Source organism: Egretta garzetta, unplaced genomic scaffold (genome assembly GCF_000687185.1).
Source record: "Egretta garzetta isolate BGI_Z169 unplaced genomic scaffold, ASM68718v1 scaffold251, whole genome shotgun sequence".
In the NCBI taxonomy this organism is placed as follows: Eukaryota; Metazoa; Chordata; class Aves; order Pelecaniformes; family Ardeidae; genus Egretta; species Egretta garzetta.
Window position 1 is genome coordinate 6,425,528 of NW_009258952.1, and position 15,310 is coordinate 6,440,837.

The window sequence follows — 15,310 nt, forward strand, 5'->3', positions numbered from 1 at the left end:
AGGAATTTGATGAGGGTCCTAAATGAAGAAACTAACCAAAAGTTTATGAGAAATGAACTTAATTTGCAGTATGTGTTTTACCTGAATCTCCTCTTTGCTCTTCCCATTTCATTTGCTGCTATGCACGCTGTCTACCCAAACAAACTTCATGAGGATACTGTTGTGCTCTGGTTTTCCATTTCCGATAGCAAGGGCTGTTGTGATTGAGCAACCGTCTAACACAAGATTCTTGTGAAGAAACTTCTGTTAGAACTGCATGGTAATAAAATTATTTTTGTTGCTTTTCAAAGTTTTTCCAGATGTTCAGTCCAACTAGTTTTAAATGTGTGTTATTTTTACTTTGGGTCAGTGTATTGTAGGCTTCTGGTCAGCTCCTTCTATGAATTTAGTGGGTGTTTCTTCCCCTCTTCAGTAATCATATTTTGTTGCATTCCAAAATCAAAAATACTTGGAATATACGCTCCCTTAGTGCTTGTGATTCTTCTTTACCATAAATGGTCTCATTATTAACACAAATTAATTTCAGTTTATTTTTGTAAAGAGAATAAAACGGCTGATAAAGAACATTCAGCTTTAATAGTAGAATAACCTTGTTTTCCTTGGGCTACAGGCTACAAGCATAGTTTTGTCAGGCCCATGGAGCGATTTATGTTCTGCAAAGGAGAGAAATAATAGTTTGACATCTTCCTCCAGTGGACTAGGAGGAAAATCCAAGCTTCACTGAAGTCAGTGATAAAATTCTGATTTATTTCAGTTGAGTCATAACATCTCCTTAGAACTCTTCAATTTTTTTTCCAGAATGTCATTTCTGCTGCTAAGGGAGCTGTAGTAAAGCTTATAGGGTGTTCCCTGCAAGCATTGTGGAGGCCAAAGGTATATATGGATTTAAGAAGGAATTAGGCATAACTGGAGACAGGTTCAGAGGGAGGAGGAGGGACAGCAACACCACGGCTAAGCTTGAACCACTGATTGCCAGAGACAGAGAGAGGAGAGAGCAGGGGGAAGGTTCATACTGCAGCTGCCTTGTACTTTTTCCCCGAGGCATCTGCTATTAGCTTCCATGACAGACTAGTCACTAACTGTCTCTTGCATTTGACTTGTACAGCCATTCCTGTGTGTGTTTTATTTGGTCATAGTCTGTATTCATATATATGCATGTGTATGTATATCTATACAAACACAGACACGCTTCTGGGTACAAAGCTTGTGTCCACAAGGTTTCATTCCTTGGCAGTTGACTAACTAAAGCAACAAGATTTTTATGAGTTGTGTTTTCCTTTTAAATGCTTTAAAATTGCAATTAAACTTTCATCTTCTTTTGTTATTGGTGGTTGCAGTATTTTGCTAAACCAAATAGAAGTGTATGAATGAAGACTGATGTGAGATTTGAAGTCATTAGTAATTGTTCACAAATGATTTTTTTAAACTCATGGATGTATTAAGAGCATAGTTTATTAGGGTGTACAGGCTACTGTGGACATTTAACTTTCATCAAGTTAATGGTACTTCATAAGTGTTTGCAAGACACTTGTGTGTGGCTCTGACGTAATTTATTCTATTAGTTTTGATTTTTGTGGTTGGTAACAATGTGTGTAGTTAGTACTCTCAATACCTTTGCCAAGGGTTTAACATACAGCTAACACACATTTCTATTAAGTACAAAACTGCAATTCTGCATGTTGGGGTGATGATACAAGTATAATCTTTTATGCATATAGCTGCATTCTCTCAAAAAGCATGTATTAAATTGGTTGTTCTTCAGACTTTAGTAAGAAGAGAGTAATGAATTTTTTTCTGTTCCCAACTCTTACGCTGATGCTCCAGCACCTGCTTGTGCAAATATGGGGTAGGAAGAGGGGCCAAACCCTGTCTGTTCTTTCTCATAACATCTGGGACCACATCCTTGTCACCAGGGCACCCTCTAGGACCAGGGCTGAGGCAAGCTGCCTTACAGGCTGAGGAGGGACGCTAAGTTTTCCAGGATGCTCTAAATACATTTCAGGGGCAGAGAGGATGGGTAAGCCAGGCACCGTATTGAAGAGGATGTCTTGTGGGTATACAATTTCAAGAAGTGGTGCAGGGTTCTGAACCCCACATAGGCACCAGCCACATCCCTGACTGACAGAGGATGTCAGTGTGAAGTCGAATTCACCTCATGGCCAGCTGTTAACGTTACTATGGCCGTGGCCCTTTGTGGAGCTGAATACTAGCATTCATGTAACTTGAATATAGGTATATTTGACTTTGGTCTCTCATTAACTTGCAACCTTCTGGAACAAAGAAGCTTGAATTCTTGATTCCTAAATCGAAACTTTATTGTTATACACTGTAAAACTAAATGCATGCTTATGAGAGTATTATCTCAGTATTATAGAAGGAAGTGTGGAGTATATAAGTGTATCTTGTAGGTATGTGTGGAGTAGGTTATTAATTCACCATGATACCAATGTCAAAATGTGTAGAAATGCTTTAGATAATGTTTAGGTACACTTCCTGCAAGTCAGAGCTTTAATTCAGTGCTTGACATTCAAAAGAATGGCCTGAAGTTTCAACATGCTTCCTAGTAATAGGTGGTTGGGTAGAAGAGAGAAACAAGCCCTCTTAGTGCTGCAGCTATGTGAAGATCAGAAACGTGAGTTCAATTTTTGATTAGGCACCGAAGAAGAGACATAGAGCTGGGCTTTCTTAACTGCAGCAAAAATTTCAGTAAGATCATGTGTTTTCGATAACAGTATCTACTCCAGGACTGAAGGAACATTATTTTGATGACCAGGTTAGAGCTATGAAAAGTGGCATGCAACATAAGCATCTCTTGCTGAGGCTGCAGTGGAAGCTTGGGTTGCACATCACATAGCACCTGAGTGTGTAGAGATGCTAAGTTGATCCTAGTGACCAGGAGGACCGACACCTCGCTAGCTGCATGAAGTCATTGAAACTGGGCTTGGTAACTGATGGAACTCAAATTCAAATATGGTAGGTTTGGTATCTCTGGGTGTAGGTTTGATAACTCTATGTATTACTGTGTACAGCTGATACGGAAACATGATGCTGTGCTTGCCCTCTACTTTTTACTTTTTACCCTTACGGAACCCGGCTTCCTGAGCTTTTTATTGATGGAATATGTTTTATCTAAAGTAAACAGACTAGGATTTAACTCCAGCTAACTGCCTGTCAAATACCAATGTTGGCGTGCCCATGCCGCAAAGATGCATAAATGCCTTTGTCTGTCGTGATCGCTCATATTTTTCTCACTGCTAAGACAGGCATCTTGAAAATCACATTGAACTGTAAAAACTTACTGGTATTGTAAGTAATGTATATAGTTGTATTAGCTATATTTATGATATTAGAAAATGTTCCTGGATTTGAGTTTTTCCACGGTACCTTACACTTGTGGGAGCTGTAGTTTCACTCTTCCCCTCTCTCTGGTCTGGTTTTCCTCTTGCTTTTTGGTGGTTTTGGGGGGGAAAGTTGGCGTGGGAATTTAAGTGGACGAATAAGTTTTGAAACTGAGATTGGCAGAAGAGCTTTCAGTAGGACTTAAAATATGCTTAACTCACTGTTCCAGAAGTCCCATCAACTGGAAATGGAAGCTATTTTACTATGAAATTTCCTATAATATTATCATTTTCTATGTTGTTAGATTTGCTTCATTTCTCAGCTATGCTGTTCACAAAGTTTTGCTTTGAAATCACAGTAGATTTGAAATACTGTGCTTCTAAATTTGTCTCGTAAGTAAAGTTGTTAATAATTGTGAACTATAAGAAAAATTCTAGATTAAATAAACCTCTTATATGGGAATTTGGATGACTTTCCAGTGAAAACGCTCGCAGGATTAATATTTTTTGCAGCCATAGTTTGACACTTATCAAATGTAGCCTACAAGGTGAAATGGTTTTAGAATTTTTGTTTTGTTTTTGTTTTTTTTTTAAATACTTGGCTACCCACCACAAACAAAAGGATGCTGGAGTGACTGGCATATATACAAATAACGTTGGCATTGTGTTTTGTTTTTCAGGCTGGTGTTTTAAGGGGAGCTTTAGTGGTATTAAACTGCATTTCTTTTGTTGATGAGTGTTAAGAATCAGAAACGGTTCTTGATAACAAGAAAGAGGTAGAATCCCAAACCCAAAATTACGGTACGGAGTCTTGAACAATTTTTTGCAGTAGTACCACCTGCCTCCCTCCTCTTTAACAACATTTTGGTGAAAACAGACCTTTTCCTCTGTAAAAGTGGAAATGGAGCGAACCTCTTGTATATTATATAAAAAATGGTGCTTTCTTCCCCTGATATTTTTTTCTCTTGTCTTATTAAAGCCTAGTCTTGCTATTCCTGGGCATATTAGAGGTGGCTGACGTAGGCTAATCCGTAAGGAGCTGAGCGAGTGGCTCTGTTAAGAGCCTTAGCCTATGGGAATACAGAGGGTAGGAGCCATCTTACAGTGCTGGGGTCAACCTGGAGGGGTTTTTGCAAAGCCTCAAGCAGAACCAGGGGGTGTCTTAAACCTATGGTTCTGAGTAGCTGAGAAAAACCTTTCTCCTTCAAGATTTAGGTGGATTTTCAAGAAACTCCTATTGAATACCAGCCTGTAACACTGAACATTAACATTAGCCATTTATCTGGTTGTTACAGCATGTGTTAAAGAGCTGCCGCCCCCCATTTGCAGCCTAATGTGTTTATTAGACGGTCTTCCCAGTGGCATCTTGAAGTGTCTTTCAGCTAAAAAATTCATGAGCGTTATTGGCTTTCAGGCTGCAAATGGAATATGTCGTCTTCTTGCTGTCTAATACACCACTCTAAAGCCATTACAGAGGAGCAAGGGGAAAGATATCATTGAGGAAGGAGCCTTCAGCTTAAACGTTTGTTTATAGTTTGTTACGGCTTTTTGTGGACTGAGCAAAAATGTGAGTAGTAGGTGGTGGAGCCAGCTTTCTGGTGTTTTATACACGAGCTCAATGGCATTTGCTAGTAAATCATGTTCCTTTTCTTAGTTCTAGTTTGTGGAGTTCTAGAATAAAGTAGAAGTTAGTAAATATTACCATAAATCTTGTTTTAATGTTACCTGTAATAGGCTCTCTTTCAAATGAAATGGTATCTTCTAAGTAACAAGTGTTATTTTCAGATAGAAAAGGCTACAGGTGTACATCAGATTGTAGTCCAAGTCCTTTAAAAGTGACTGTGGAGTTTTTCAGCTCGCTGCTACCACCTTCCTCATATAAACTCTGTTTTCTATTTTTGCTTTATACTGTGTGACTGTTGTAGAGCGGCAAAGATTTTAGGCAGTTTCATTTATAGTGAAAGTGGTAGCGCTGCTTCAGGAAAAAAGCATATCCTTGAATAACTTAATTTGTGTTTTTAATATGAGGTTGCTGTCACCAACCAAGGTATTGGACATTCTAGCTTATTTTGGCAGGCTGGCATTGTTTCGTTTGGGGTATATCTGAATTCCAGGGGTTCGGTGATGAAGGGTAGGTATAGTAGTTGGTTGTAGAACATGTGCCTTATGTATACCAGGGGTGAAGAAGGATGGTTTAATATATCTTTAATTTTCTTTTCTGTCAAACTTTTTAGTGGTGGATCTCTTGCTTTAATTTAATTTTACCAGACAACAGTATTTCTGGTGTCTTATTTCCCTTGATTTTCACCTCTTTTTTCTTTTTTTTTTTTTTTTTTAACTCATTTCCAAACCCTTATCCATGTCTCTCTGGATTTGTCGAAACACTCACGCAAAAGAAAGTTTGCACAGGAGGAGGCTGAGCTTTTCCAAGTGCAATGTGGTGCATGGGGCAGGTGGGCTCTGTTAGCTGACTGGGATTCTGACGGGTGCTACAATGGGAAGTGCTGGGAGTCAAAGCAACCCTTCCTCCTGAGCTGCTGTGGCTCACCAGGAAAACGTTGGCCTTAGGCTCCAGTGGCTCAGTCTCTGACCTAGCATCTTATCCTGCCTTTGACAGCAGTTTCCTTTTGAGGCCTGGGAAAGTGGCTAGCAAGTATTGCCTTCGTTAAAAGGGTTGAAGATTGCAGTATGTATCAATATTAAATATTTTCTGATTCAGAAATGGAGCCAGTGAAAAAAGAGTTCATAAGCAGGAAAAAATGTGAAGAATCAGAAGTCGCATGTGACTTCCAACTTTCCTCTGGCTTCTACCAGAATTAATGCTACACAGAATGCATCAGTAATTTTGAAACCGAGACTTAAAGCTTCTAGTCATGAGAACTTCACAGGAAATAAGTATGAATTATAATGGATGTATGTTTGAGTTTATAATTAACCACAGGAATATGAGCTGTTTATATTTTTTAATTGGGCTGTTAGAGAAAATTTTTGCCAAACTTTTCACTGACTTGTAATATTTTTGGTCAGTAAACAGTATTTTTGCTGTTTGTTACTCAATTAAAACAGTGGCTTTAATAAATCACTTCTATATTTATCAGTAGTATCTACACATTAAATGCATGTGTTGATGTGCTGGGAGGGTGGTAGTATAGTACTGCTACCTGATTGTCCGCTATGTGGTACTTTATCTTTTGTTTGCTACTTTTCAGATTGAAATAGCAGCTTTGAAGGTGTAATCCTCATTTATTCTTTAACTGCATTTGTTAGGCTTATAATAAATCTGACAGTTTAACAGGCCTTGTTTGGAAGATGGCCTGCCTCGATAAGAGATAAAATGCACATTATCTTCTTCTACGTTGACTCTGGATGATTAACTAGATTCACTGATGCTGAGAATCAGTGCAGGAAGGTTTACTCTGCATGCCTTGTTCTTTTGTGGCATTTGAGGAGTAGAGGAGATGTTACAAATTCGTGCAACTGATTTGTGCTAGATTTTTTTTCTGTGTCCTTCCCAGGGCCTCTGTTTTTCTTTTTTTCCTCCCATGTGTTTTATTTTTGGGTTTACATTGTTTTATTTTTTTTCCCCTTTGAAAGATGAATGTCTTGTAAAAATATGTTTACTATTGCTTTATAATTAGGTTAAGTCTCTCTATGTACTCTAACTTAGAGCAGTTGCTGGTGGAGGATGTGAAGGAGGATGTGCTGTCACGACAAGAGCAGAAACTATTGTTTTATTACTGATAACAAGAAAAAATGAATTCAAGCCTCTTTCAGGCTCTGTCATTTCAGTCTCCCAACATCTGGTAGAAACTGGTTATGTCTCAATGACTGTAATTACTAACATATACTGTCCAAGAGTTTATTCGTTTCATTTTTCAGTGTTTGTGATTTACATTTAACAATTAGAAAAATTAGTGATTTTGTCTACCAGTATTTTGGATGCTTAGGCCTGTGATAGTGAAATGAAGGGAGCAGGAAAATACATTTGTGGTGTTAAATAGAAATAAAAAGAAAGTATTTACTTACCTGAGATGTCCTGTTGGTACAGGTCATCTGTTGGAGCCTAAAATTAGTTAAGTATTTTTAGTAATAATAATTCCGCTTCTCTAATTATCTCCTTCCTTCTATGAAAATGCTGCGGTGAGTGTATTTATCTTTCCATTGCTCCGTTGCTCCTCATCAGTGCCCAGTGGAATTGACGCTTCAGGGGCAACTGAGTCAGCATTAGAAGTTCAGCTCTTAGTTACTGTTGTAGGGCTTTTTGTAGGACAAATGGAAAAAACCTTAATATATATTGAGAAGAAAAATCTGCCACCACCACTGAAGGCAAAATACTAATCCCCCAGTGGGATATTATGTTTGTATTTTGGAGTGCGGTACAGCTCCTAAACAACTTACACAATAAAAAAGGGAGTGCCTGGTCTTGCATGACAGTTCATACTGCAAGACACGCATTCAAATTCAGCTTCTTTCAAGTAAAAATTGGTTTAGTTCAGCATCTGACATATCGTGATGGTATTTTTTTCATTAACAAACATATGTCTCCGTCTCTCTCTCCTCAATGCAGTGATCACTGCTGGTTTTGTTTTTACTAAGTCCCAATTTGGTTAATCCTTTTCCAATTCTATACCGTGCTAAATGAGCCTTACCCACTTCTTGATTTTTGTTTCAGAAGACATATGCTAGAGCTGATACTACATTTCCATTTCTTCTAAAGTGCTAAATGAACCAAACTGTTCAATTTCTTTATCTTCCTTTTTTTCTGGAATTTCCTGCAGAGATGCATAAAAAGATCAGAGGAGCAGGATGAATGCTGCTCTCTAATGCAAGGTTGTTCCCTATAGGGAGGTTTATTCAAGTAAAACTTTGAACCTCTGACTTGTCATTCTACTTGCAGTGGCTTCAGTTTTGAATTGTCATGTTTCCCGGAAAAATTCAGACTTCAAGCTTGGGAGTGTTATTTTCTGGTCTGAGAAGCTATTTGTGCAGTTCAGGAGCCTAAGAATATTTAAAACAACTTTAGAAGTTCCTAAATTAATCTTGTTAAAAAGTAACAATTTATTTAACGTTACGAATTTTTGTGTATTATAAAACTATTTGTAATAATGAATAGCCAAGAAATTTTGAGATGGATCAATTAATGTGAATGGAGGGAGTTAGGGCAGAACCTAAAAAGCACTATATGCAGTTTAGCTGCTCCTGACCCACAGGTGTGTGTTTGTATGTCTAAAATTCATCTATCAATTCAATCTAAATTCATGAGGTTTTCCCCTTCTCATTTAAAAGTTTCCTAGGTGCCTGCTCTTTTGTACTACATGTGGCCAGAAGTACTTTCTTCCGAAAAATGTGGGGTTAGTTTCTTGCTTATGCCACATTAGATTTGTAGAGGTGCCTACGACCCCCCCGAGATCTTCATCTAGTAATATGCGTAGGTCTTAAATGTGAATTAGGTCATGCAAAAAATTGTTTTCTTTTATAAAGACATGAGGAAACTGGGAGGGTGCTCACCTCTTTGACTCTGCTTGACTTGTTAGAGTCATTGCTGGGCAATGGGAGATACAGGTTTGCTACCCTCCTCAGCCTACAGGGATTCAAACCTCAACAGTGTTTGAGTTGAGTGGTATGGGCTACACACCTAAAGATTCCTAGTGCAAGAGTTAAACTTGCCCTCTTTCCTTTGTAAATATCCAGTTTTGGCAAGCAGATGGCCTACCACCTAGGGGGCTGACCTGAAACCCCTATGCAAAGAAGGAACTGAGTCTCGATCACCCAGTTTCTGTCTGGTTTAGTTGGTACATAGTATTATTGAAGAGCAGGACAGCAGTTTTATCTATCCACAGCTTCTAAAATATGATTCCTTCTCATTTCTCCTAATTTGGGAGAGGATTTTAGTGTCTGAAGCCCAAGAGAATAGCAGAACTTTATCTGTCCCGGTCAGCCCCTAAATCCCTAGGGAGATAGACTTTGGGGGCACACCCTTTTGATTTTAGTACTGTGTACTGGATACTGCTGAGCAACTTTCATTTTGGCCTGTGAGATATTTTAGATTGCCTTACTATCGTCTGTCTAGCTCTCCACTTTCCAAGGCACCTCACTCTGGATTTTGCATTCTGCTCTGGAGCAAAGGCACTGACAACACAGGAGCTGCAGAGCCTATACAGATCTTTGAGGTATAGAATGTGATTTTTAATGAAGACATAGGGGAGAACAGAAAGCAAACATAGTAGTAGGTGGTAGATTTCCAGAAAGACTTTATGATGAGTAAAAAGAAATGGGTAACTCATTCTAAGAACAAACTGATAATGCTGCTGAGAAAAAGACGTAATGGCCTGTAAATGCAAACAAAACAAAAATAAATGAATAAATAAATAGAGAAAGAATTTGCTGAGAACCATTTACTGTGTTTTATAAGAGAAGAAGGTACTAGTTTCATAATAATGGTACCAATTTTGTTCCCTTAAATACAGAAGGATGAAGTTTAGTTGTTTATGGTGGGAGGTTAGTTTTAATACGTCCTCCAAAGGCTGATACTGTAGACCTAGTGGAATTCCTACAGAATAGCATCAGTGTGAATGCATGAAGAGTTGAGCTATGCATCGGCGGAGCTACCGTTGAAACTTTTGCTCCTGCAGAAATAAACTTCCCTGTGAAGTAAGTCTGACGGAGTAGGTGGGAAAACTATCAATAGTTGTTCCTATTTGCTGTCTTGAGGAGGAGAGTGGAGGGTGGTGTTCCCCCAAAATGCTTACCTCTGACTTTAATTCTTACTACTCTTGGGGGAGAAGATGACTGTTGAATGTTTGACAGGTTTTCATGAATTATGCTTGCTTTTCTCAAGAAAAATAGTTGACCGATTCACATTTCTCAGGTATTGCTTGGGAAGCATGAGAAGTGAAGGGTTTTCCCAGCTTCATTTTTCTTCTGAACTTTAGGTCACCATCTGAGTCTGGCTTGGAGATCAGATGATCTCGGGAATGTACAGCTTTCATCATGCTGATGATCTTTTCTCACCCCGGTCAGTGAAAAATTTAGTCACTGGAACAGAGCCCCAAGGACAGTTCCAGCTCTCCACTGACAGTGCTGTGGAACTGCTGTCTCCTGACAACTTCTCTTTAATTATCGTCAGAGTTTTCTTAATAGTGTCCTGCTCCTTCCTTGGATCTTTACTTGGGATATTTGTGAGATTTGCGTATTTTTAAAGAAGTGCTCAGTTCCTAACCGATTCGGCAAATACATATTTCTACTTTTGGATATAGATAAATCAGAATGTGAATGACTGCTGGGGCTAGACATCAGTGAAGCTATGTAGTTGCAGCCAGTGTCACAGTCCACACTGGAGACTGTGGTAGATGTTTCATGCTTTGCAGTAAGGTTGGTGTGGCATTGTGAATGCCCTGATTGGGGTCACTGGGAGTTCCCCAGCAAGTACAGAATGATGGAGCTTGTGATGGTACATCTTCCCTTTGAGAGCTCAGCTCTACTCTGCTGCAGAACCACGGCCATCTAGCTCTTCTTGAAGCAGGTTGTTCTCAAAAACGGTGGTAGTGTGTATATACCTGTAGGTATACATATGCGTGTATAGACGTAATTGATAAAAAGATAATCCAGATATTTTTCAAATAGGATCTGATACCATGCATGTCATAGACCAGCTGGGAGCTGTGTATTTCAGAGATGATCTAGTGTTTTTCAGGAAACTTGACCGGTATCTCAGAAAAGGAAATGACTCCACTTTCCCCTCAAACTGGTTAAAAAGGCAGTATTTTGAGTACAAAGAAAGGAATTTTTACTCCTGGTGGTGCGGGATTTTTGTATTCAGAAAAATGTTAGATGGTGTTCAGTTCTGAATCTGAGGCAGCTCCAAGCCTCTTGCTTGCTCAAGTTTCAATAAGTAGGCTTTCTCAGCACCCTTGCAGAACTGCTTAAATCTCAGGCTCCAGGCTGTTTTCGGCCATAACTTCATTCACCCACTTCTTTGGAGAAACTAAGGTTTCCAGTGTGAACATCCTATTACCAACACAAGCTCTGGCTGCTAGATTTTACACAGTGTCAAAAATAAAAAGTAAATGAGAAGGAGACCACAGTTTTAACCCACAGCACTTCCTTCATGGAGTTCAGTGCATGGCTGACTGGGCCAGCAGAGGGAAGGGAACTGGTGGGGCAGAAATGAAGGGCTTGGAGGAGGTGGTGGACCCCCTTGTTTTAATACCAGATTAAGATTTCCATTTTATGCCAGTGTGAAGTGATCGTGGAATTACAGGCTCCAGCTCTTATTTTAGCATGGTATGAATCACCTCCTGGAGACACTCACCTCCTTCATGGCCCTTGTGTTTATTTTTCTGCTAATCCCAAACAATACAGGAGCTCTCTGAAATGTTTGGCAACCTTTCTCTGCCATCATCCTTACAAAACTGGCAGCTACTAGGCAGATGGTAAGCTAGGACTGCCCTGTATTGCATGAGCTTTTCGATCATTTACATCATCGCCTTATGCCCTTTGTAATAGTGTTTTCTGCCTCTAGAATATTCATACTTATTGAGGGGTATGTAATCTGGGGCAGGCGAGTTTCATGTGCTCCTACGGTGCATAGGACGACAGACGGCGAGGAGCAGGGCAGGATTTCCATGGGCTGTTTATTGCACAAATTATAATAAGCTTGTGTTGTTTTAACACATGGTAGCTTGACAAGTTATTTTCCTTATGAGGTAGATTATATGTACAAAATATTTATCAGTTCCTCAGTGATCTCTGGTGTTCTGTTTCTCTGATATTGTACATGTACTTGTGCAAGCATTATGTTCTGATTTTTAACTAAAGCTGCCTGTGCTACCTTTTCATGTATCTGGGATACATGTTTCATTTTGTGTATTTCAATTCTGTTGTGTTTTTCTTGTTGTATAGCACTAGGCTTCCCCTTTGTCTTTCCTCATTCAACCTTGCAAAATTGCCATGAAAATTCAGCAACCCAGGCACGAAACGTACTTATCTGTCCTTACATAACTGGTAACAATCAAAGAGATGACAATGCTTTGCTTGCCCACCACAAATTTTCTTCTGAAGGAGTTCTATGTGGTCATAAACACAGTATTTTTATTGGTACCTTTCAAACAAACTCTATGTCAAATGACAGATTTGCCAAGTAGAAACTGAATTGAGCATGGAGCAAGAAACATAGAAATATGAACAAAGAACTTAGGACTTTTCCACCATAACCCTTTCTTGCACTTTCTTCCTTTTAGTTGCTGATATGTGTTCAAGATGAGTGGGATGGGAGAAAATACCTCTGACCCATCCAGGGCAGAGTCAAGAAAGCGCAAGGATCCTGATCAGCTTGGACCCAGGTTCGACCATTTATGCCTGAAGATGTTGAAAGTTAAAGACTCTAATAACCTGTTGCATGTGCACATATTTTTCAGTTAGAAAATGCCAAATTTACCGTTCTCGTAAAGAGAAGCCAGTACCAACCCACTCTGAGTAATTCTCTGTTGTTGTGGGTTTGGGATGGGGGGTGGGAGGTACTGTCTTTTAGTAGTAGTAGTTTGTTTGTTTTGAATCCAGTGTAGTGCTAAAATACAGAATTTTGCTGACAATATAGGAGCTATGTAAAAATCTTTTTTGGTTAATCACTGCAAGGAGTCTTCAGTCACTCATCTGGCAATCTAAGATATTTTACCACCTCTCTTGTACATCATAATCAGAGAGTTGAAAAATATTTTTCAGTTTTATAGCATTTGCATTACCAACACAAATAAATTTTAAAGCATAACCACCCATTCAACACTTTCATACAACTGTCTCTTGTAATTTCACAAGAAGGCAGGGGGTAAAGACTCTTTGGTTTAACTTTTTAAGCTGTTTTTTTTTCTCATGCACTGTCACTATATGATACTCCTTGCATTCTCAGAGCCATGTGGGAGGGATATTTGTAAATGTTCAAACTGCTCCCCCCCGCCAATAATCCTCTGTTTTGAATTTCAAATCCCAAACTTCTTTTGAAACAAAAACATGACTGCTAGGAAAAAATAAGTAACGTCTTTTTTTAATGCTCCTTCCCTTGTTCCAGAGGAAACCTTTCTGCTTGAGAAACTTGTAAGTTACATTTTTTGTAGGGAGAGAGGATGGTTCTCTCTGGTTTTATGTTAAACTACTCTCAAACCATTTTAAATAATCTTTGAGCTGGCCAGGAGGCAACCAAACTGACATTAAATATGACATTTTTATAAACTCCTCTTTCAGTCCTAAAAGAAGCACTGAGAAACGCAATCGTGAGCAAGAGAATAAATACATAGAAGAACTTGCAGAGCTGATTTTTGCAAATTTTAATGATATTGACAACTTTAACTTTAAACCTGACAAATGTGCAATCTTGAAAGAAACTGTGAAGCAAATTCGTCAGATAAAAGAACAAGGTAAGAAGACTAATTAATTGACTTTGAATATTTTCTTTGTTGATTATTTTTGGCAAACCTGATAGTCTCTTCAGCTTTTCTGTAGCAAATTCCCAGGTTTTTCATTAATCAGTAATGAAAAATGCTGTAATGTCATGTGAATGGAGTGTGTTAAGTATCATACTCAGTATTTTAAAAATAAGCTTCACAGAAAATTCAGAAATTGCCAAGTGAGAGAGAAAATCAGTCAGTCCGATGTGTGCATCTAATGGAATTTAAATTAGTTGTGCTTTTACAAAAGTTAAAGCAGCAGATGGCTTTGGGGGAAAAATAAAAAGATTACTTATATACTCTTACATGGATGATGAATCCATATAAAATAGGAATAATCCAGAAGAGTAGGGTATGAAAGTATTCTGCATCCCCCCTTTTGCTTTCTTTTGTTGGTATGAATAGATATTGTGGACTAAATTATCTGCGTCCCTTAAATGATGACATCATATCCTCGACTACAATAGATTTGAAACTATTCTAATCTCTAGATAGGGTCCTGTTATAAATGTAAACCAGAGAACGTGACAGTTTTCTTCCTGTTCTTTGTCTAGAAGATTAGTTTTGTATTTCTTTTCTTTTGATATATATCCTATTTAAAGACAAAAAAAATCTTTTAGAAATGTCAGATTTTTGGAAGTGGGTTTTGTGGCACAGGTCCATCTGGGCAGGCGTGAATAGCACCGCAGGTGTTTGGGGCAGATTCACATTCTTAAAGTAGGTGCATATAATTTTTTCTTCTAATTTAGAAGATTGCAGTCTCTTTATAAAACTGTGTTTACATTGATTCCTTTGGTTTTCAAACACTTTAATTAACATCTTTCACTTTTTCAGTATTCTGTGATTTCTGTGGAAGAATGATTACTTCTTTTCCATACTGTATGTGCAGTTATAAAAGTGGAGCTTCCATGTTGCATAATTTAGATACAGTTTTCTTTCTAAAACAAGTAGGTAAGCAGAGCTGTAGTTTCAGACGTCAGCCTAAACAGACATCAAGCTAAGTAGAAAGTGTGGAGTGTCAAATTATGTCAGCTGCCTCCAAAGTGGCTCTAATTGATTAAACTCTGTGAATGTTCCTATTTCTGAGCTTGTTCTCTTTTTATTGCTCCTAGGTTGCCATAATTTTTAAAATGTATACTCCGCTGAAGTTGCCATGCCCCATATTAGAAGTATACCTCTTAACCTGGCACAGTGTCCATCATCATTTTGCACCTTGCTGGCTTTTGAGATTTAATTTTTTTTTCCTTATTTTCTTTTCTTCTTCCTTTTCTCACTTTCAGTTTCAGATTTTTGTTTTGCTGTCGCCAAGAGGCACATTCTCCTTAACCTTACCCGAGAAGGGATTTTTCCTGGGATGTGGGTGCACAGAGAAAAATCTGTTAGTCCGCTTGGTAATTCTCTCAGCAATTCTAGAATACCTCTTCTGAAAATCTGGCTCTAACTAGTGGGAACTGTCAAATCCAGGGTTTTGTTTTTCAGGACTGATATCATAAAAGCAGTTTTCATATTGTTATAAATTGTTAACACTCATCA

The 15,310-nt window shown here is 38.5% G+C and overlaps 1 protein-coding gene across 3 annotated transcripts in view; it reads left to right on the forward strand.

The window, feature by feature from the left end:
* NCOA2 (nuclear receptor coactivator 2) overlaps positions 1 to 15,310 on the forward strand; it is a 186,351-nt gene that overhangs the window by 95,477 nt on the left and 75,564 nt on the right. For all 3 annotated transcript variants that reach the window (XM_035890074.1, XM_009634505.2, XM_035890075.1), the window contains 2 exons: positions 12,578 to 12,679; positions 13,575 to 13,747. In XM_035890074.1, the coding sequence (XP_035745967.1) occupies positions 12,597 to 12,679; positions 13,575 to 13,747 (256 nt within the window). In that variant the 5' untranslated portion in view covers positions 12,578 to 12,596. The remainder of the gene's footprint in view (positions 1 to 12,577; positions 12,680 to 13,574; positions 13,748 to 15,310) is intronic.